Source organism: Marmota flaviventris, chromosome 5 (assembly GCF_047511675.1).
Source record: "Marmota flaviventris isolate mMarFla1 chromosome 5, mMarFla1.hap1, whole genome shotgun sequence".
Lineage (NCBI taxonomy): Eukaryota > Metazoa > Chordata > Mammalia > Rodentia > Sciuridae > Marmota > Marmota flaviventris.
Genome location: NC_092502.1, coordinates 122,753,118 through 122,776,151, shown reverse-complemented (window position 1 = coordinate 122,776,151; position 23,034 = coordinate 122,753,118). Strand labels below are relative to the sequence as shown.

The 23,034-nt window shown below is 33.0% G+C and overlaps 1 protein-coding gene across 1 annotated transcript in view; it reads right to left on the bottom strand.

The window, feature by feature from the left end:
• The window catches only part of Il6st (interleukin 6 cytokine family signal transducer), a 46,447-nt gene that overhangs the window by 5,792 nt on the left and 17,621 nt on the right, over positions 1-23,034 (bottom strand). Inside the window, exons 4-16 of the mRNA XM_027938109.2 lie at positions 20,287-20,592; positions 18,952-19,072; positions 15,546-15,712; positions 14,827-14,981; positions 13,500-13,659; positions 10,595-10,677; positions 9,736-9,946; positions 8,999-9,181; positions 6,118-6,219; positions 5,812-5,958; positions 5,171-5,311; positions 2,572-2,668; positions 602-683 (exon numbers count right to left, since the gene is read on the bottom strand). Of these exons, the coding sequence (XP_027793910.1) occupies positions 602-683; positions 2,572-2,668; positions 5,171-5,311; positions 5,812-5,958; positions 6,118-6,219; positions 8,999-9,181; positions 9,736-9,946; positions 10,595-10,677; positions 13,500-13,659; positions 14,827-14,981; positions 15,546-15,712; positions 18,952-19,072; positions 20,287-20,592 (1,955 nt within the window). The remainder of the gene's footprint in view (positions 1-601; positions 684-2,571; positions 2,669-5,170; positions 5,312-5,811; positions 5,959-6,117; positions 6,220-8,998; positions 9,182-9,735; positions 9,947-10,594; positions 10,678-13,499; positions 13,660-14,826; positions 14,982-15,545; positions 15,713-18,951; positions 19,073-20,286; positions 20,593-23,034) is intronic.

The following is a 23,034-nucleotide window of genomic DNA, read 5'->3' as shown; positions in this document are numbered from 1 at the left end:
CACAGTCCCAGCACCTAGGACATATTTTTAGTTTGAAGAATTTAGTGTAGAAATCATTTCATTCAAATCCTAGAAATCATTTCATCAGTATTAAAACAGTAGATTGGTAAACCAGATTTAAATATCAAATCCAATCCTGAATGCTCACATAACAGTTTCTCTCACATTGGCAGCTTTAGCACTTCAAGTTTTCAGTTTGCAAGTTTAATCAAATATTTGTAATGTTTATTGAACAGAATTAGGAATATCAAATATGCTATGAAATGAACCCCAGAAAGTAGTTATTTAAAATTTTGACTGTAACATTCATCTACATACTATATTATTTTCATTTACTTTTTTTTTTTCCTATACTGGGGATTGAATCCAGGGGGCACTCTATCACATCACCAGCCCTTTTTGTGTTTTATTTTGAGACAAGGTTAGCCTCCAACTTGTGATCCTACTGCCTCAGTCTTCTGAGCAGCTAATTATAGGTGCATGCTACTGCACCTGACACATTTACTTTTTTGATTCAGCCTGATTATCTTTTGGTTAAACTCTATAAATGTATCCTAATATATCTGTGCATTATAAACAAATCAGATGCATTTTATCTTACCCTTGGAGGGGTATGAGGTGACCACTGGGCAATATGACTCTTTGAAGGATCTGGAACATTAGGCCAGATGTGTTTTTTAATTCTGAAGAGAGAGAGAAAAAAAGGCATATGTAGAACCACATGTAATAAACAACTAATATTCTCTTTCTTTCTGAACTGGTCATCTAAAACTATTAAGAAGCAAATCAATTAACTAAAGAACAAAACATACCTACACTTTACCCCAAAGCTAAACAAATTATTTTTTTTTGTGACAAATAGAAATATACTGTTAAAATATATATGGATAAATACTGTTAAAATATATACAGATCTTAATGTACTTAATGTATTCACAATGAAAAAAAGTAATAAGGCTAAACTCAATCAGTATTCAATTTAAAGTCTCTGATATCCTGCAATAAAATCACTTAAAAATTTAATTTAGCCAAACAAAATTAAAAGCAAAAAATGTATAATTTCCAATTATCAGTATTCACTGATACAAAATATGATCGATTTTCTTTCTCTCTCTCTCTTTTTTTTTTTTACAAAAAAGACAAGACAGTGTGGTACTGGCATGAGAATAGACAGAGTGAAATGGAACAGAACTGAGGGTCCAGATATAGATATAAACCTTTATGTCCAGACTAATAATTAAAAGGTGCCAAGGCAATTCACTAGCAAAACAATAATCTTATAAAAATAAATGGTGTTAGAATTAGGTATCTGTGGGATAAAAATATACCTTGACCCTGAACTCACACCGTGCACAAAAATTAACTAGGAATAAATTGTAGAGATGGTAGTGAAAACTACTGAACTTCTAGAAGAAAACACAGGAGAGAATATTTTTGACACTGGGTCAGGCAGAGATTTTTTAAACATGACACAAAATGCAGGAAACAAAATGGATTTCACAGTTAAAAACTTCTGCTGTTTTAATGTCACAGTTAAGCGAACAAAATGGCAATGTACAGCCTGGGACAAAAATTTGCAAAACACATTTGGTAAAAACTTTGTAATGAGAGCATGAACTCTTGCAGCTCCATATTAACAAATCAACTTAAGTTTTTAAACTTCCAACAGATATGTAACAAAAGAAGATATGTGACATATGAGAAGATCCATTAATAATTAGCAAGGAAATGGATATTAAACCATAATGAGACAATACTATACAACCACTAAAATGAAAAACTGACAGAATCAAGTGTTGGTGATGGTACGGAACACTGCTGGTGGGAATGCCAGATGGTGTAGCCATTTTGAAAAAGTCTAGCAATTTCTTACAAAGTTAAACATAGGCTTACCATATAGCCCAGCACTCCCAATTATAGTTATTTATTAAAGATAAATGAAAATATATGCTCATACAAAGTTTTGCACATGAATGTTCACAGCATTATTATACATGTTGGCCAAAGATTAGAAACAACCAAACTTCCATAACAAATGGATAAATTTTAACATATCCATACTACAGAATACTATACAGCCATAGAAAGGAGAAAAGAAGTAAATGCAACAACATGAATCTCAAAAATGTTAAGTGAAAGACATCATACACAAAAGACTACAAGCTGTTTGATTTCAAGTACATGAAATTCTAGATAAGGCAAACCTATAGTTACAGATTACTAATTGCCTGAGGTCAAGGGTTGAGGGAGGAAGATAAGTATAAACAATGAAGAAATTTAGGGTGATGGAAATGTTATACATCTGTGCACTTTTGCAAACTTTCATCAAACCGTAAACTAAAAATGGATGAATTTTAGGGGCTGGGGCTGTGGCTCAGTGGTAGAGCACTTGCCTAGCATGAGTGAGGCACTCGGCTTGATCCCCGGCATCACATAGAAATAAACAAATACAATAAAGGTGTTGTGTCCATCCACAACTAAAAAAAAATTTTTTTTAAATGGATGAATTTTATTGTATGTAAATTATAGATCAATAATGCTTGGGGGAAAAATATGAATATAGGTACTTACAAGTCTCTCTTATTAAAGCAGAACAATACTCCCAGAAGAGTTGTCAACAGGAATGCTAAGCAAACAGGCACGACTATGGCTTCTATTTCTCCTTGAGCTAAAAAAAAAAAAGAAAGGTTGTGATGAGAAATAATTGACACACACACAAAAGGGAAATAATACAACCTCCCAACCAATGCCTGTTGAATAGATAAAGTACTTTCTTGATTTTTCAGTCTTTTTGCACTTTAAAAGTGTTCCTTCCCTCCTTGTTAAATCATATCCTAACAATTTCTCCTTACATAGTACCATGACCAGGTAGTAAGCATAAAATACATGTTGGTTGGGGGAATAAAATGACTCAAAAGACAATATATCTGGTCTGTTAAAGCTTTCAAACCTAACCATTCATTATAATTATGATCTGCACTCAGAATCTTAGCAAAAGCTTAATATTATAATGTTCATCACCATAAAATGGAAAAATTATATCTGAATACGAACATTGGGTAGAACTGCAGAAGCTATGAAACAATTGAACAACAAATTTAACTTTTCTATAAGGAATAAAAATACAATTGAGGGCTGGGGTGTGGCTCAGTGGTAAAATGCTTGCCTGGCTTGAATGAGGATTCAATCCTCAGCATCACATATAAATAAATTACATAAAGGTATTGTGTCCATCTACAACTAAAAAAATTAATAAAAAATACAATTGAGGTAAAAATTGTAAGTTATTTTCAAAAAGATAATATACTGGATATAGAGTTGAGAATTTTAGGAAAGATGCTCACGAGGCATGCAGACTGGCACAGAAAAAGTGGCTTTTATGTTTTCATGCCTTGGACATTTGCTTGTGCCACTCTATAACATCTTCTTTTTCCCAATTGTCCACATCCTAAACTTAAGGCTCCAGCATTACCTTTTCCATGAACTCTTCTTTAAAGATGAAAATCCCCCTACTGTCTTTAAACTCCTACTCACATAGCTCAGTATATATTTTTTTTAACTTTTTCCATATTTATTCAACTAAGTTATATGTTAGATTATTTATAAATGAGGGATTAAGAATAATTTTTCTTCCTCTTTGTATTTTACTGTATATATTCCCTACAATGAACATTACTTTTGTAATTAGGGAAAATATTTTTCAAGTCTTATTATTTTTTTCAATGCCTTATTTCAAGTATCATTCACTATATATCTATTAACATGTCACAATACAGGACAAACCTTATCCTCAAAACTATATTCATTATTAGCCCTAACAGAAATGCTCAGGACCTTTTATTATGTATTTTATGTAGTCACTCATCATTTATTTTCTCATTCAGCAATCAATGAACTAATGAGGAACATGTAGATTGCTATTTATCATTCCCCTTATTGAAGCATTTGGGGGTGAGAGCCACAAATACAATTCAAGAAAATAAGGTAATTTCTATAATAATTCAAATAGTTGGAACAAGAAAGAATGCATTTAAGTGTTCTTTTGGAAGGCTACAGGAACAATAAAAATAAGAAAAGAGGAGGATCCACACTAGGACAATGCAGGAAAAGGTGAAAAGTTGGACAGAATAATGAGGAGATTGCAGTTGGAGCAAGCTGCTGCTTCTGAAAGCACAGGGGCCAGCAATAATTAGGTATAACTGATAGAACTTGACACTTGGTGTCAAGGAAGGAAAAAAGAAATTTTTTGTAATCACATCTAAATTTCTGTTTTGGCAGAGCTAGATGATTGTGGCCTGGAACAAAGAAAGAGAAATGTATTCAAGAAGGAAAGAGGATGGTTTAGTCATGACAGGGAGTATGAATAGGCAGATAAAGAAACTGGCCAAGAACAGAGTTTTGGGGAATAAATGATGTAAAGGCTGAACAGAAAAAGAACAAGAGGGATGTGCCAGAGAGGAGGGAGATTCAGGAGAGTGCTAGTAGAAAAACAAAGGAAGGTATGATTGGATGAACCAGGGGAGGAAGGAGTTTCAAGAATGGAAAGGCCAAATAGATCCTATAATAAATAAAATGGAAAAAAGGTAAAGTTTAAAAAGTATGCACTGGATATGATGTCTAAGGTCTTCGATGAGAACACCAGAGAGGTTTCAGAACAGTGGTGGAGTGGGAAGCCTGCTTCTAGTGACTGAGCTGGAGGTACTAGTGGAGATTCCAAGGTGCACTAGTTTTTCAAGCAACCTGATTACAAATGGAAGGAACAAGAGAAGAGAAGAGGAAAAACTATAACAACTAATCCAGTGGAAAAAGATGAACCCACTGAGGGGGATATGCAAGTTCTTGTGGGATTCAGAGTATAGGTGAATTCAGTCAGAAACAGTGTAACACCAAAAAGGTCAGGAATAACATTCCCTATAGTTAAAAGAAACAACTAAACCATATAAATATAAAAATCATAATTTATGAACACTTCATTTTATGAATCCAATGGTACACTATTTTGTTTTGTTTTGTGCTGGGGATCAAACACAGGGCACTGTGCACTACAGAGCTATGCCCCTATCGGCTAAAGGTGTACTTTTAAACAAAATTTTAGCACAGTAAGCCCATTTATAGTCTGTTTAATTTTAAAACAAGATAAAATAAGAAAAAACAATTCATCATTTCTTACCAAACTTCGGTGTAGTAAAAGTGAATTCTGGACCGTCCTTTCCACCTTCATCTGTGTATGCTGTCATCCGTACCATGTACAATGTGTCACTGGTCAAGGAGGACAGTGTATATTCTGTGTGGGAAGAATCCACATTCACAGCTGGAAGAAATAAAAAACAGCTTTATTCAATAATTCAACATTTTGGGGGCTGTGGCTGTGGCTCAGTGGTACAGCGCTTGCCTAGCATGTGCGAGGCCCTGGGTTTGATCCTCAGCACTACATAAAAATAAATAAATACAATAAAGGTGTTGTGTCCAACTACAACTTAAAAATAAATATTTTAAAAAAATAATTCAATGGTTTTGCTTTGTCCTATATTTGTTACTGTGCAAATATTTAAAAGTAATAAAAACATTTTCTCAGAAAACAACCTTTATAACTCTGACATAATATTCTTCCTTAAGCACAATGTAATAATTTTTAAATAAAGCCATGAACAAGCATGACATATTCTCAAGTGTCTTCAAAAAATAATATATGCAAACAACAATAAAATATATGCAATAAAAAGATGGATAATGCAGGAAGATGAGAAATTAGTATTTAATAGCTTAAGAGAAAAATATAATTCTTAGTAACTGATATAGTTTTATTATTACCAGTTTCATTTCCAATAATGGTTCTATAAAATATAGTGTAATTTCTGATAAATCCATTCTGAACATCAACAGGAAGTTGGTCCCACTCTAAGACTGCTTCATTCTTCCCCACTTTTTTTGTCCGAACAGTAGGTCCTTTGGAAGGTGCTGTAACAGAATAAATGTATTTACTAACTATAAAGCAACAGAATTTAGAAACTAACTAAAATTATTTGAATATCATGAGAAGTATCCTTACTTAAAGATGATAAAAGGTCTTTGTTAAAACTAAACAACATTCTTCAACGAAAGTGAGTGTGGACTTACGAGCTTGTTTAAGGTATGCCTTTGTAGATTCAGGGCTTCCTGGTCCATTGGCATAAACTGGAGTAATAGTTATCAAATAACATTTGCTCTCCATTAGTTTCCCTAAAGTAAGAATAGCAGATTAAGCATTTTTTTGATAATGAAAAATACAAATTAATTCTATGATCTATTTTCACATTATAATTTCATTATCATTGCATTTTCCTTGAAAATGGCAGTTTTCTAAGTAAGCATTATCTTTTATTTATGGGACTCAAGCTTAAGGGTAAAACTGTTCATAAAAAGTCAATATTACTTTTATTGCCAATACAGTATATAAAACTACTTATATTGTTAATAAAAACAGTTATTATATTTACATTCAGGATTTATAAAACACTGACCTCAAATTCTTCTAAATCTTACTTAGTTTGACAACTCATATCTTACCTAATTCTGAGAACTGCCTAATGAGCAAGATGCCACCAATAGACCTAAGGGAAAGCATTAAGGGTTATGGCTTCTCAGGTAAGTTGGAAAAAAAAAAAAAAGATAATTTAAAAAAAAGTGATAATTTCCCCTGTAATTTAAAAGGAAAAGTTATCTTAAATGCAGATTTCTTTTATTAATAATCTCTTCAAATTATCAAAGTAATCTATTCTTTTAGTATGTAGAATGAAGTTTTCCCTTTTTATACAGTGTATTATCAATCCACATCAGAAAATAGTGTTTATCCAAAAAAACAAATAGCTCTATCAATAAATAGGCCAAAGACCTAAATAAACACTTCTCAGAAGATATATAATCAATTAACAAATATATGAAAAAATGTTCATCATAGGAATTAGAGAAATGCAAATCAAATCTACTCTAAGATTTCATCTTACTCCAGTCAGAATGGCAGCGATTATGAATATAAACAATAGTAAGTGTTGGTGAGGATGTGGGGAAAAAGGTGCTCTCATACATTGCTGGTGGGACTGCAAATTGGTGTAGCCAATATGGAAAGCAGTATGGAGATTCCTTGCAAAACTGGGGATGGAACCAACATTTGACCCAGCTATCCCTCTCCTTGGTCTATACCCAAAGGACTTAAAAAACAGCATACTACAGGGACACAGCCACATCAATGATTATAGCAGCACAATTCACAATAGCTAAATTGTGGAACCAACCTAGATGCTCTTCAATAGATGAATGGATAAAGAAACTGTGGTTATAAGAAAAATGTGGCATATATACACAATGGAATATTACTCAGCAATAAAAGAAAATAAAATTATGGCATTTGCAGGTAAATGGATGGAATTGGAGAAGATAATGCTAAGTGAAGTTAGCCAATCCCCAAAAAAACAAATGCCGGGTGTTTTCTCTGATATAAGGAGGCTGATTCATAGTGAGGTAGGGAGGAGGAGCATGGGAGGAATAGACGAACTCTAGATAGGGCAGAAGGGTGAGAGGGGAAGGGGAGGGGCAGGGGGTTAGAAATGATGGTGGAATGTGATGGACATCATTATCCAAAATACATGTATGAAGACACAAATTGGTGTGAATATACTTTGTATACAACAGAGATATGAAAAAGTGTGCTCTGTGTGTGTAATATGAATTGTAATGCATTCCACTGTCATATATAAAAATTAATAAAAATTAAAAAAAGATATGCAAACATACACACACACAAAAGAAAATGGTGTTTGATATTGAAGCTTTTATCTTCAACAAGAACTTGTATTTCCTTAACTATTATTCATAAAGTTATATGCACATTTGCCTTCTTACACAGAGTAATTTTACCTTTTCTTGAAGAGACCACATTATCAAGAAATACGCTATTTTTAAAGTCTACTGTGATAGTGATGCTTTCAGGCCTGTTGAGCCTTGAAACCCTGATGTCTCCAGAACCTACACTAGGCTTTTTAAGCTTCTTAGGTCTAGTTATTTCCAATCTGTCTTCTCCTTGGTTCCACCATTGCTTTTATTCAATAAGGTTGATAAACTAGACAATCAGGCATATTTAAACTGTACATTAAATAATAGGTTAGTAAAATCCAAACAACCAACCTAATGAATAAAGCTCAAAAAATTTATGGAAGGTTCTCTCTCTGCTTAGGGCTTTTCTCTGATTAATCATATTATCTACAGGTTAAGTGTAATGATTATTCCCTTCTTTATTAAAAAAGCACATATTCACTGAATGTTTTTATTTTCTCTTCATAGCCATTATATATTACAGCCACGTAAGTAGTTACTTACCACACAGAATAATTCTGTTTGGAATGCTACAAAACTATTATGTTTTGGAGTTGGGGATGTGGCTCAGTGGTAGAGGGCTTGCCCAGCATACGCCAGGCCCTGGGTCCAATCCCCAGCACCGCAAACAACAAAAACAACAAATCAAAAACCCCAAACAAAACACATTATTTTCTGTTCTGTGTTAGCAGTTAAAATTAAAAGGTACAAGGAAACCTGCATTCTGGTTGGACTACCCTAGTCTATGGCTATAAGAAGTTCAGCAAGTCATCCAAAGGCTATAAGGAACTATTTTTCATTGGAAGAATGAAGAGTTTAGTCAGGTGCAGAGAATACACAACCAATCAGTACTCAAGACTAGATTATTTTATACTTTTTTACAGTTTTGTGAGTGTTCTTGTGGTGATAAGAATGATATTTGGGTATAAAAAGCCAAAAAGACAGTATTACCCCTATTCTGTCCATAGTTCAGAGAGGTTAAATGTTACTCGTTGATAGTCACACATCTAGTAATTAGTAGGGTTATGCTAAATTGGTTCTTTTCAATGGACTACAATGTGTATAAGCCAGAAAAGAATATGCAAAAGAAAAAGCTGTCTAAATGCATTAGAAAAAAGATATCAACTTAGATGTTTCTAGCCAGGTATACCTCTTAAATAGGTGCGATGCACGGTACTATCTTCTTGCTGCCAGTCTGGGATACAGGGTGATTTATCCGACAGTACACACCATTCAAGTATATATTTCTTTACAGATTTACTTGGAGCAGTCCATTCTACCCAAAGCATGTTATCTTTGGGGAACGCTTTCAGATTTGTTACAGGGTGAGTAGCTTTAAAACAAAGTTTGATGTCAATACAATGAATGAACATTCATGATTTCAAACTTCAATCTCTTATAGTCATTTCTAAATGCAATTTATCATGTTTTGTAGCACATAACATTTATTTCCATGAATAAAAGCCCTTTCTTTTAATTTACATGTCAACTGATCTTTAAAAATTCTTGTTTTCCTTAAATTCATTTAAATATTTTGTGTATTCAAGTTTGTAACAGCAACTTTCACCTTTTTTCTTCTCTTAAACTACCAACAAACAGTATATGCACAGAAACTTCTCAAAACCTTAAATATTTCTAAAATCAGGTTAATCAATCAGAAAATGCTTAAATGAGCTGAACAGCATGCTAAAAAGTCTAAATGAGTTACATAGGGATGGGAAGTCATTCCATGCATTCTAAAGAAATCTGCTTTCTGACTGATTTCTGAAAATACCATCATCTCTGATACTCAGGTAATCTTAATTCATTTGTGTTTTTACAGGATCCTTATCTATACCTAACGACTCTTTTCATCCATGATCCAGACTCCATTTTACAGACACAAACCTTGAAAGTCAGAGGCAGGGATAGTTAAAATGGACGCATCTGATTTGCCAACTAGATTTCTGGCTGTCAAAGTTGCACTATAGCGATCATTTGTGAGGTTTACTGTCAATTTTGTGTCATTAACTGTGTAATTTTGTAAAAGTGATTTCCATCTTGTAAGAGTCACTTCATAATCCAAGATTTTCCCATTGGCTTCAAAAGGAGGCAATGTCTGTAATAAAATATTATTTTAAAAAGTTTCATAAATATTGAATAATTACTTTTTTTATATTCACAAATTCTGCCATTATATCAAACCTCTAAACATTTAATTGGAAGAAACTGGTAAATTTATTTTGCAGTCAGTACTAAAGTAATACCACTATCCACTGGATGAAGAGTAAAAGAATGAAGCTCAACTGAACAAGGGGAAGTATCATTTTTCAGTTAGCTTCCAGTTCTGCACAGAATTCTGCATTATGCTATGTTGGTCTATATTATTTATACTTGGGTATTTTCTCCCTACTCTTTTTAGTATGATGTACTCATGTACACATATCGATTTACTATAATACATTTTGATTACTGCAAACCTTTATTGCTTTCTATGAGGCACCCTGGTAAATTCAATAAAGTATACAAAAGGGTACCTCTTCTTGTAGGTTTTACACTTTCATAGAACTGTGCTGAAATAACAAATGAGATATTATTTGCAGTTTATGAACTTAATCCCTACATAAAGCTTTGTTAAAAAAAATATCAAATGCTTTGCTGATCTTAAGATGAATAAAAATTAAGTATTAAAAAACTTACACCAATAATAACATTAAAATATACTTATAAGAGAGATAAAAAATAGAATTTTTTTTTTTTTTTTTACCTTCCATATAAGTTGTACAGATCTATAGCCATGAGAATGGGATGGATTTATCCTATACCAGAAACTTGGTGCTTTGGATGGTCCTAAAGAAAACACAAAAATTTAAAATATTTTTATCTGAATATAATAAAATCCTATAAATTATTCTCTTACTTTGTTCTTAATATTTTTTCCCTTTCATCTCATGATGTGTCTAGCTCTTCACAGCATTTTCCCATCCCATCAAGATATATTTGGGTTTTCCTTTAGACATGGTAATAGCTTGATGATTTAGATAATAATTTTATTTAATTTATTTTTTTGAAATAGGGTCTTGCTATGTTGCCCAGGCTGGCCTTAAACTCCTGGGCTCAAGTAAACTTCTTGCCTCTGCCTCCTAAGTAGCTGGGACTACAGGACAGGCCTATACCACCGAGCCTAGCTACAGGTTAAAGAAACTTTTTCTAACCTCAAAATTATAAAGATAAAAATGTGTTCTAAGCAATAACCAAAAGATGTCATTATTTATTTCTTACAATTTCATGTTCTTTATTCTGCTCAGATGCTGCTCTATACATGTATAACATGTACAATCATGTTAATCTCTGTGCTGACAGCCTTTCCCCCAGCCTTCCTGATCTGCCTAACCTCTCTTCTCTGCTTTGTCATTTATAATTGCCTCTTCATGATCAACACATTATTGCTTAACTTATTCTAAATCTTTTCTCATTCTATTGAATACCGTATCTTACAATTATAATACTTTTAAAAAATCAGTCAATACTAATGACTTTTAAAAAAGAAAATACAGGCCTGGAGTTGCTCACTGGGCAAGACACTGGGATTGATTCCTAGCACTGCCCCCACCCACCAATAAAAAAAAAAAAACAGTGTGTGTATACATGATAAAAATCAACTGATACTATTTACTGTTAAATATCAAATTGAAAAATCATACAGAAATACACAAATATATGCCTAAAATATGACTAAAACCTCTAGGTATATAAACATAATATAAAAAGAAACTAAATGTAGTAAATGTCACAAAAGTTTATTGCTTTATGTTGGGATATCAAGGAGATAGAAGAATATAAGTATCAAATACTACCAGGCATGTGGTGCATGCCTGTAATACCGGTCAATTGGGAGGTTGAGGCAGAAGGATTGGAAGTTTAAGGCAACCCTGGGCAACTTAACCAAAACCGTGTCTGGAAATTAAAAATGTAAGGGCTGGGGATGTAGCTCAGAGGTAGAATGCTTCCTGGGTTCAATCCTTAGTACCTCCAAAAAAAAAAAAAAGTGTAAAGTACCAATATAGTAGCCGTCTCTTATCTGCAGAGAATGTATTCTAAGAACCTCAGTAGATGCCTGAACTCTGGACAGTACTGAATTCCATATATGCTATGTTTTTTCTATACATACAAACATGCATAATAATGATAGATTTTAATTTGGAAATTGGGCACAGTAAGAGATCAACAACAATAAATAACAATATGTAGTAATAATAGTTATTTTAAACTTATTAAGTGTTTCTCTGGAATTTTCCATCTTGTATCTTTGGACTGTGGGAAACTGAAACCATGGAATGTGAAACTACAGATAAGGATGGATCACTGTAATTAGGTTTAAAAACAATCCTGTATCTGATATTTCAAAAATCTGGTAAGTATAATTATAAGTCCAGTATTCAACAGAGTAAAGTCAGAATCAGAATAAAACCTGAGCAGTGATATCCTGGCCATGAAGATATACGGATACATGACAAAATAGAGAATAGAACAAACAGGTCAGGAAAGCTGGGGAAAAGGCTCAGCCTAAAAGGTTCAAATAGACATATACACAAGTCTGCTGCAGCACCCAAACAAAATAAAGAACATGAAATTATAAAGAAAAATTTATGGGCCAGAAATATATTCTAACATTAAGAGAAACTAGAGGCTTCATTCTTTAAGCTTAGGAAAAACTTTGTCCAAACGTTCATAATGTTCTTGGCTCCAAAGATCTCTTATCTAAGATTATACACCCTCACCCCAGGGAGATGCATATGCTAACCACACAATAATTTTGCCTGCACTTTGAAGTGCTTCATGAACTTCCCCAAAGGACCCATGTAACTCTAAAGGTCCTAAGAATCTAATTCCTGGTCAAGTCAAAGGAATCTGAGGACTCTCAAATCAGCAAATAGCAAGACTGCTAACCTGGCATTTCTGAGAGCAGAGAGAGTAAATTCTGAAGGGAGAAGGTTACGACATTCTCAATTCACACAATGACCTAAACCTTTAACACAGTTGGAAGCGAAGGGATACAGATAAGCCATAGCTGCTGTTGCTGACAAATAAAGAGTGAAAACTGCAATAGGAAAAGATTCAAAATAAAAAATCTATACGCCTATAAGCAATCTATTACTGCTTGATGGCCACACAAAAGACTTAGTAATGTTAATGTTTTGTGCAGGAAGTCTTACTCTAGACTTTACACCCTATTGTATTCTACACTATACATCTTCTATTATCCAGGAGGGGGGAAAAATGAAAATCAACCAATTCAGATCCCAGATCACTTCATTTCCAGGGACTTATCAAGTGCTGGTAGAAATAAATGAATGAAAGATGTAATATAAATATCTTTTCTCTAGTTAGGGGTATTGCTGGACCACTCTCTCTGAATAAAATGTTCTGCACTTATCAACAGTTAAGTAAAGGTTTTTTGATGGCACTTAAGGTACCTTCCCATGACAGCTGACGTATAAAATAAACTATCAATAATGCATATTAAATCATCTATCTCAAAATCCTTAAAAAAAGTATGACACTTTATTTTGAATGATCATAAAATAAGAAGCAATGAGATCTGTTATTAAAACCAGACATGATTCACAGACAGAATTCTACTAGCTTTATGTCCTCATTTATTTACTTACTATCTTCATATGTGATCCCACTTGCATCTTCACTCCAATCACTCCAAAATCCCTTACCATCTTCCTTCATACAGCGAACCCTAAACACATATTCTGTAAAAGGCTTAAGGTCCTGGACAGTGAATGAAGACCGGGTAGATGCTGTATCTTCAGGAGGAATCTGAAAATAAAGCAAATTCAGCAATAACAGGAACAAATCGCCAACAAATTGTATACAATTTCAGAAAACAGTAAGACTAACAAATTAAATTCAACCTCTGAGGAGAAAAAAATGCAAGTCAAAATTAGTAAATTTTATTGGATTTAATTTCTTTCCTTCTCCCTCCTTCCTCTTTTTCCCTTCTACTCAGGATCTCAGTATGAAATAGATGGTACACCCCAGTTAGAATGAATTCAAGGAGGGTTATGTAAAAGAACTATGGTCAAAAGTATAGGGATTTCTTAGTGCAGTTAACACTCTGGAGCTTATAGCTATTACCACCTCTAAGGCCACAGGGAAAAGGCAAGGCACCAAAGTCTGAAAGAAGAGGATCAGATAGAGAGGGCTGCCTTGATGGGCACAACCTTAGGTGGAGAAAGCAGGGGAAATAAACATGCTGATCTAATTTTTCTTTTATCCCTTCTCTCTTTTGCCAAGCCCCTTCACCACCACCCTTAGCACCCACCATAGAAGTTGGCAAACTTTCTATAAAGGGATAAATAGTAAATTATTTGACCTTATTTATTTTTATGTGGTGCTGAGGATCAAACCATCAAACCCAGTGCCTCAAGTGTGCCAGTCGAGTGCTCTACCACTGAGCCACAGCCCCAGCCTGTAAGTTATTTTAGCCTTAAGTGCCAGAGAGTCTCTGTTGCAAGGGCTTGACTCTTTCCATTTTTTGCATAAAAAGACAGTATGTTAACGAATGAGTGTGGCTGTGTGCCAATAATACTTTATTTGCAAAATCAGATGGCAGGCTGAACTTTGTTTGCAAACTGTAGTATGCCAACACCTGCTCTACCTTCATCCTTGTAATCCATTTATTTTTGTTCCTCTACTTAATTTGCTTCTTATTACTTGTGTTCCTTTTACCTACCATCAAAAATGCTCTTTCCTGTCACCCTTCATCACTTCCATATTTCATTTAAAGGTTACTGTACACAGCATAGCTGTATTTTTCTATCTGGATGTCTTCCTGTTTGCTCTTGTTAGAAATAAAGACCTACAACAGTTATTAAGCAAAATATTTCACATAACCAGAAAATCAGACATTCAGAAAATGATTGAGACTTTTAGGTTAGAGGGTTCAAAAAACACTATTTGAATAAACAGTAACTTTCAATTTACCTGGCTCCAAGTTGAGGCATCTTTGGTCCTATATTGAATGTTATATTTCAGTCTTATCACACTCTTAATACTTGGATTGATCCAGGATAATTTTAAGATACTGGACAGTTCCTCTGAGTTGCTCACTGATAAATTACGTGGTGGATTAGGCTTCACTAAAGAATAAAATAGAATCTGATGTTGATCACATTTTACTTTTACAATTTCAAAAAGAAAATCAAATATACTCTTTTTATATTTTTCTTTATTTTACATGATTCACTTATTTTTAGCACATGAACTAATTTCTCTGAAAATGGTATTGTGATACATTATAAAATGGAAAGAAGATTTCTAAAGAAACTAGTTTTCCTTGTCAGTTTAGTATATTATGTTTTTCAAGTTCAGATATCAAAAGCAAGTAAATGTTTATGATAAATCAAAAGTTTGAAAAGAATAACAATGGAACATGTATACTGTGATTGCAACAGTATAAAATGTTAAGAGAATGGGACAAATACAAAAAGATAACATTTGAAGTGAAAATAGTTGTTAGTATGGTTAGATTATGGTTACTTTTCTTTTCCATGATTATATTTAATATTGACGATATAATGACTTTGTAAAAATCACTACATTAATTAAATAAATGCTTGTTTCTACATTAATTAAAATCTGAAAAAATAACTGATAAATCATTATTTAATCTACAAAATTCTCAAATTCAGTTTTATAACTACCTTTATCTATAGGATCAAAATTGATATGGTCTGATGTAACGTTCCCCAGGGCATTCTCTGCTTCTACCCAGACTTCAATGTTGACAAAATACACAGGAGAATAGTCAACAAGGCATGAGTTGGGGGTGTCAGGTTTTGTTTTACAATCATCAAACTTCTCTGTTGCCCTAAATTAAAAAAAAAAAAAAAAAAAAAAAAAAAAGAAAGAAAGAAAAAAAGAATTAGTCATTAAAACTAGGTTTGAAAAAAGTAGTGAAAAAAGTTACTTGAAAAGAAATTGATGAGACAGATTGTGCAGCAGCAAAGTTTACACTTGTTTTAGTTTATAACTAAAATCAAGTAACTTTTCTTAAAAATAAGCCTGCTTTTCTATAAAACTCTATATCTTAAGACAAAATTATTTTCAAAGTTTTAATCAAATAATACTGTATTTTAGAATTTTATGCTCTATTTCTTATTGATCCTTCTCCAAAAATTATCAGTTTCCTTGTGATCCTAGTACAGTAAGTAGTCCTGCTCCATCCACAAGGGATACAGTTCAAGACTCCTCAGTGTGTGCCTGAAACTTCAGACAGTACTAACTCCTATCTACAGTATGTTTTTACCCATTATATATACATACATATATATACACACACACACATACATACACACACACAAGTTTAATTTATAAATTAGGCATAGAAGAAATTAATAATAGCACAGAAAAATTAGAACAATATAATATAGTTATGTGAATATGGCTCTCAAAATATCTTACGGTACTGATCTTTCTTGTGATGATGTGAGATGATATAATGCCCACCTGATAAGATAAAATAAGGTGAATGATATAGGCATTGTGAGGCAATCTTAGAATATTACTGTCCTTCTGACAATAAGCCAGAAGAAGAATCATCTTTTTCAGAAGATCATAGATAATAAAACCATGATGATGTCTGGAGCAAATGATGTCAATAGTTGGGGATCCTTGATAGTTGGAAGTACCCCCAACCCTGAAACCTTTTGGAAGAACATTATAATTGGAAATTGTTGTCTCTTTTTAACTCATCAAAGTGTTGCTAGAGAATGTAATCCTTTGGTGATCATAAAAGTGCTTTTAATTACATCTGGGGATTATATTACATAATTTTGTTCTTTAATGTCTGTGCAATTCAAAATAGTTTAGCAAATTTCAGAAATGTTTACATTGCTGGTTCAGTTTCAGTTTCTTCTTCATCTTTTTCCTTTGTAGAGGAATGAACAAGTTCTTCTAATTCCTCATTTGTTAATACATCTCAATGGTCTTCAATATTGTTTTTTACTTCTCTAGCAAGCACACTGGCAAATCCTTCTCCACCAACTTGTACTGCTATATAAAAGATTTTCCAAACTTCCATGAGAATCCTTTAAAATCATTTACAACTTCACTTGATAAATTTTTTTAGTGGGTATTTACAGTTTCTGATTTTCTTTTTTTTTCCATACTGAGGTTTGAACTCAGGGCCTTGCACATGTGAGCCAAGTGCTCTACCAGTAAGCTATATTCCCAGCTGTTTTTTTTTTTTTTTTTTAAATTCTGAGACAGGGACTCACTAAGTCTCTCAGGCTTGAACTTAGTGATGTAATGGGATGTAATAAGGTTCAATATCAGATGCATTGTACTCAGTCATAAAAATTTTTCACAAGAGTGTATACTGTATTGTTAAATTATGTGACATTTGGTAACAGGCAAAAATAATCTCTATGGTGAAGAAATTCAGACAAGGAGTGGCCTCATGGGGTGGAGTGGTGACTGGGATTGACTGAGAAGGAGCATGAGAGAACTTTTTGGGAGTGTTACTAATGTTCCACATTTTAGGTCTGAGTTGTTCTTGACAAAACTCACTAAAGGATGTACTTCAGATCGGTGTTTTTCACTATCTGTAAATTTTACCTAAAAAACAAAATCAAACCTGTAAGCAAATACTGAATTCAATCATGCAAACACTGAAAAGTTTAAGGATTAAAAAACACCCATGCCTGTGCTTTGAAATGTGTTAACAAAAAGAGATGGATTAATAGATGAAGAGAAGGAGGCATAGATAAATAGATAAGGCAAATACAGAAAAATGTTAATTATAGAATCTAGATGATTTTTCAAACTTTTTTATGGTTAAACAAATAATTTAATCATGTATATACTAAAATGTTTAATAATAAAAACTACTAATGCCTATACTTTGAAATGTATTAACAAAAAAATATGAATTGACAGATCTATATATCTATCAAATAGAAGGATGTATATAGATAAATAGATGTGTAATAAAGCAGATACAAAAAATGTTAATTGATAATGGGTATATATGAGTATTCACTATAAAATTCTTTCAACTTTTTTATGTTTGAAACAAGCCAACAAGGAGTTTTTCTTTCATTTAAAAATTTTCTTTTGGTGCTAGGGATTGAACCCAGGGTTTTACACACTGAGCTATAAATCCTCAGTCCTTTTTAAATTTTGAGACAGGGTATCACTAGGTTGCCCAGGCTGGCCTCAAACTTAAGGATCCTTCTGTTTTAGCCTCCTGAATAGCTGGAATTACAGGCACAAGCAACCACACCCTAATGGTAAACTTTAAAAAGAATGAATAAGGCTGATAACACCTGAAATCAATGCTCAATTCTAATATCAGATAAAAATTTCAATAAAACACTATGAAGTGGTTCTTCATGGAAGTATATCACTCCTATGAAATAGTTTCTGGGGAAAAAATAATCAAACCCAAATTTGATTAAATCTGTAGCTCTTGGCACTTTTTAGTGAGGAGAGAATATGTTCAATGAGGTATAATAGTTTTCTTAATAACTGAATTATAAGGAAAAAAATCGAGAAGCAGATAGAACCTATGGTTAAGAGAGACAAATATCAATTTGCAATGTATACAGCTTATTTGGATCTCAATTGAAACAAATATAAAACAGACACACACACACAAACACACATATATACACATACACATATACATTCCATGAGATAGCTGAGGTAATTAATACTAATTAAAAAACTGAGCATTTAAAGTACTTTAAATTATTTTGGTATAACAATGGTATGTGGTTATGTTTTTTAAAAGGCCTTGTCTTTTAGAGCTATGTACTGAAATATTTATGAATGGAATATGTCTGATGTTTTCTTGGAAACAATATGGGGTAGAATACACATAAAGTAAGATTGGTCACGAGTGCTATCATTGTTGAAGTGGGGTGATGGGTGCACATGGGAATTTATTATAAAATTCTTTCTACTTTCATATATATTTGAGATATTCCAAAATAAAGTTATACTGTTTAAAATTTTGGATTCAATATTACTGCTTGATAAAATAAAACTTCCAGTAATAATGTCTAATTAATACATCCAACATAGGAAAAACTTAAAATAAATTACCATTCAGATTTTAAAGTGAAGTTTGTTTCCAAGTATGTTTCCCTTCCAGGATCCCACTGACACATCATTTTTCTTCCTTCATTCACAATGCAATTCAAGTTTTTAGGTTTTTCTGGGGGAACTAAAAGGAAATGATCATTTAAAAAAATTTTATATCCACAAACATTGTCCAATTTATATACCCCCTTAGATAGAAAAACAAACCCAAGACAAAATTGTGGACACAATGAAAGACTGGTGACTAAAAAGTTAATTTCTTTCTATTAAAACTCAATTTTATAGGTAGTAATACATATTTTATATCATAGCTGTCATTAACTAGTTTGTTTCACATTAATTTTCTACATAAAAATCAACTTTCATGGGCTAGGGATATAGCTCAGTTGGTAGAGTGCCTCACATGCACAAGTTCCTGGGTTCAAACCTTAGTACTACCAAAAAAAAAAAAAAAAAAAAAAAAAAAAAATATATATATATATATATATATATATATATATATATATATAAACTTTCATTAATAACTGGATTAAGAAATCAATAATAACAGGCAATTAAGTAGAAGCAAAATAATTCATTTATATTTCTGTTCTTACTATTTTCTCAAACTCTATTGGAAGAAAAACAAATGCTGAAATTTTAATGGTTGGAATGATCTGCAAATTTGGTAACCTGCTTTTGGACCATAGTTAACATTCTTTTCTTTTGTAAGATGGGTTGAAGCCAGGGGCATATAACCACTGAGTCACATCCCCAGCCCTTTTTAAAAAATATTTTATTTTAGAAACAGGATCTCGCTGAATTGCTTAGGGCCTAGCTACCTCAGCCTCCAGAGCCACTGAGATTACAGGAATGTGCCACCACGCCCAGCATAGCTTACATTCTTTTGTGTATTAAGAATTGTAATGCAAAAAAAAAAAAAAAAGAAGGGCTTTCTCCAGTATTTGTTTACTACCTTCAGGGAGCTGCTTTACATATGCATTTTCACAGCAATTAAAGAATACTGGAAGTTACTATGAATATATTCACAGACTTCAAAATCAACAATAACTATTTTTGGGGGGTCAGGGTCTCAAGCCAAAATATTTTTCTAGAAAACTGGAAAAATGCTTGACTTTCATGAAACAAGAGAAAATCTCTGTTATTCTTTAGGATATCTGAATATTAATGAAATGTAGGTCCTACTTCTATGCTTATTTTTTTAAGTATGTCCAAAAGTCACTGAGCCTACAAGTTACCTCATTTCATAAATTTAATTCTAAAGGACAACACTAAAACTGTAGTTTAATAGTCATGACAAAATCAGAAATATGACAAAAACAAAAAAACAAAACTTACATCCTGAAAGAACTGTAATTCCATAAACATTCTGCTCAATTTGTCCGAATGTAAGAATGTTGCAAGTAAGCTGAAGATTTGGTGAAACTACATTTGTAAAGGTAACACTGGCTGCTGTTCTGTTTATGATGGTATATTGTTCCTTAGGAACAGTTAGATGGTTTGTTTTCCAGATAATGTAATTAGCATTTACATGAAAATAATCCATACATTTTTCCTTTAGCACACAAACTGCAGTGAAATTAGAGCCACGTTCTATTATTGGAGATTCAGGGTTGATGTGACCACAGGGATCCAGAAGTTCACCTGAAAGAAGGAACAAAATTTTTTAAAACATAAAAATAAACTGGGCAAAAGATGTAGTTCACTGGTAGAATGCTTTCCTAGCATGTTTAAGGGCACAGGTTTGGTCCCCAGAACTGTTAAAAAAAAAAAAAAAAGAAAGAAAGAAAAAAGTTTTTCTGGTACAAAATGGTTTCTGGCTGGTGTCACTCAATGTGATTTCTTGAATTTTCACTAAAATATTCCCTAAAAAAAAGAAACACAACTAAAAATGTGGTCTGAATTTAATGCCTAAATTTGTAAAGAAATACACAAATTAACAAACCGGATTAAGAAAATCTATACATGCTTCAGCTCATATTATAATATCCGAGCTTTTTCTGACTGACTGCAGCTTGACTCATATTTGTCCACCATCTGTCCTGTTCCTTGATTTGAACAGATCTTAATTAATTCTGCCTATCTCCAGAAGATAGGCAATGGTAGTCTCCTTTCTCCAGTTCTGAATGCTGCTGGGAGAAAGAGTGGTATAGATGGGGTACAGAAAGACAGAAACACATTATCCATGTAGCAAAATGTGGTCAAAAAAAGGAAATAGTAAGGGGGCAACAAAAACAGAATAGAACTAGATGACCAAATATATTAGTTTTAACAATAAATGTAGGGAATAGAATTTCCTATTTCTTTAAGGAATTCTTATTAGTCTTAATAAATGTATTAGTTATATTTAATGTAAATGTATTAGAAATTACATTTATTTACATGTGTTAGAAATGTATTAGTTTTAAATGCATGGCATAAGATTTCCTAATAAAAAACAAAAAATTAGATTGGGTCAAAAAATAAAATGTGCCAGCTATGGCAGCACACACCTGTTATCTCAACTACTTGAAAGGCTAAAGCAGGGATTGCAAGTTTGAAGTCAGCCTAGGCAACTTAGTGAGATCTGTGTCAATAAAAATAAAAATAAAATAAAATAAAAGGGCTGGGGATATAGCTTAGTGGTAAACACTTGCCTACCATGCATGAGGCCCTGGGTTCAATCCCTAGTGTCAAGAGAAAAAAAAAAAAAAAAAAAAAACAACTAAAAATTCTGCTGAAAGATTAGAATAGGCTAAAACTAATGAACCAAATTTGCAATGGAGAAAGTATCTCTTTAGGTTTTTTCCTCCTTTCTTCTTTTTCTTAAAACAGTGCTGGGGATCAAACTTAGGGCCTTACAACATACACAATTCATGTGAAAATAATCTGAGAATATTTGTTCATTACTAGCTTAACATGAAACATTGCTATATAACAGAGCCACTAGTCAGACCATGTCTACTTCAGGTACTTTTTAAAATAAAGTGTATTTTATTCAATCATTTTTATAATAATATACCATAACTATCCTTTTTATAATGCTTACTGTGAGCTGGGCACTAGCCTATCTTCACAACATACCTAGAGTTAAGGATCATTATTTTCTCTACCTTATAGACAAGAAAATTTGAGGCACAGATTAAATGAGTAGTCAAACTACTATATCTCTTAAGATGGAGAACTGGGGTGGTAACATGATGAGACACAGGTAACCAAGAAAAGAAGCAGGAGGGCAATGAGCATGTGCAGGATTAGAAGCCACATCCTAAAATAAATGATTAGGATAACTGGCTAAGTTTAGTTTGGGAAAGAGGGCCTAGAGACACAGAAAAATGGTCCTTCAATACTTGAAAAGCTGAACTGTTGGGAGAGAAAACAGGTATATTCTAAATAAATAATTAATGGAGAAAATACAAAAAAGAAATTTGGGTTCAAGAATAAGAGAAGTTATGAACTGGGGATACAGCTCAGTTGGTAGAGTGCTTGCTTCACATGTACAAGGTCATGGGTTCAATCCCCAGCACCATCAAAACAACAACAAAAAAGAATAAGGAAGGTTAAATTGGATGTGATGGTGCTTGCCTGTAATCCCAGCTACTTGGGAGGCTGAGTCAGGAGGAACACAAATTCAAGGCCAACCTGAGCAACTTATTGAGTCCTGTCTCAAAAACTAAAAAGGGCTATGATGTAGCTCAGCAAGTGGTAAAGTAACACTGGGATCAATCCCCAATACTACAAAACAAAAACCCAACAATAAGGAAAGTTAGCTGAGGGTATAGCTCAGTGATACAGTGCTTGCTTAGCATGTGCGAGACCCCGGGTTTAATCCTCAGCACCACCATCTTAAAAAAAAAAAAAAAGGAAGGCCTTTCTAAGAAAGAAAGATTTTCCACCTAAACTTTCTGTCCCCAAAGAAGCTGTACTGATATGATTTGGAGAGGGACTGATTTCTGATTTAAAGCAAGCTTTCTTAAACTATCTTGATGAAAGATCAGTATTTCCTTTATTCAATCCATCACTGACTACACTTTTTGTTTGCTATGTTCACTAATCCTGTGCTGGGATGTCATGGCTACACCAAATTGTTAAAAGAGTTTCTAAATG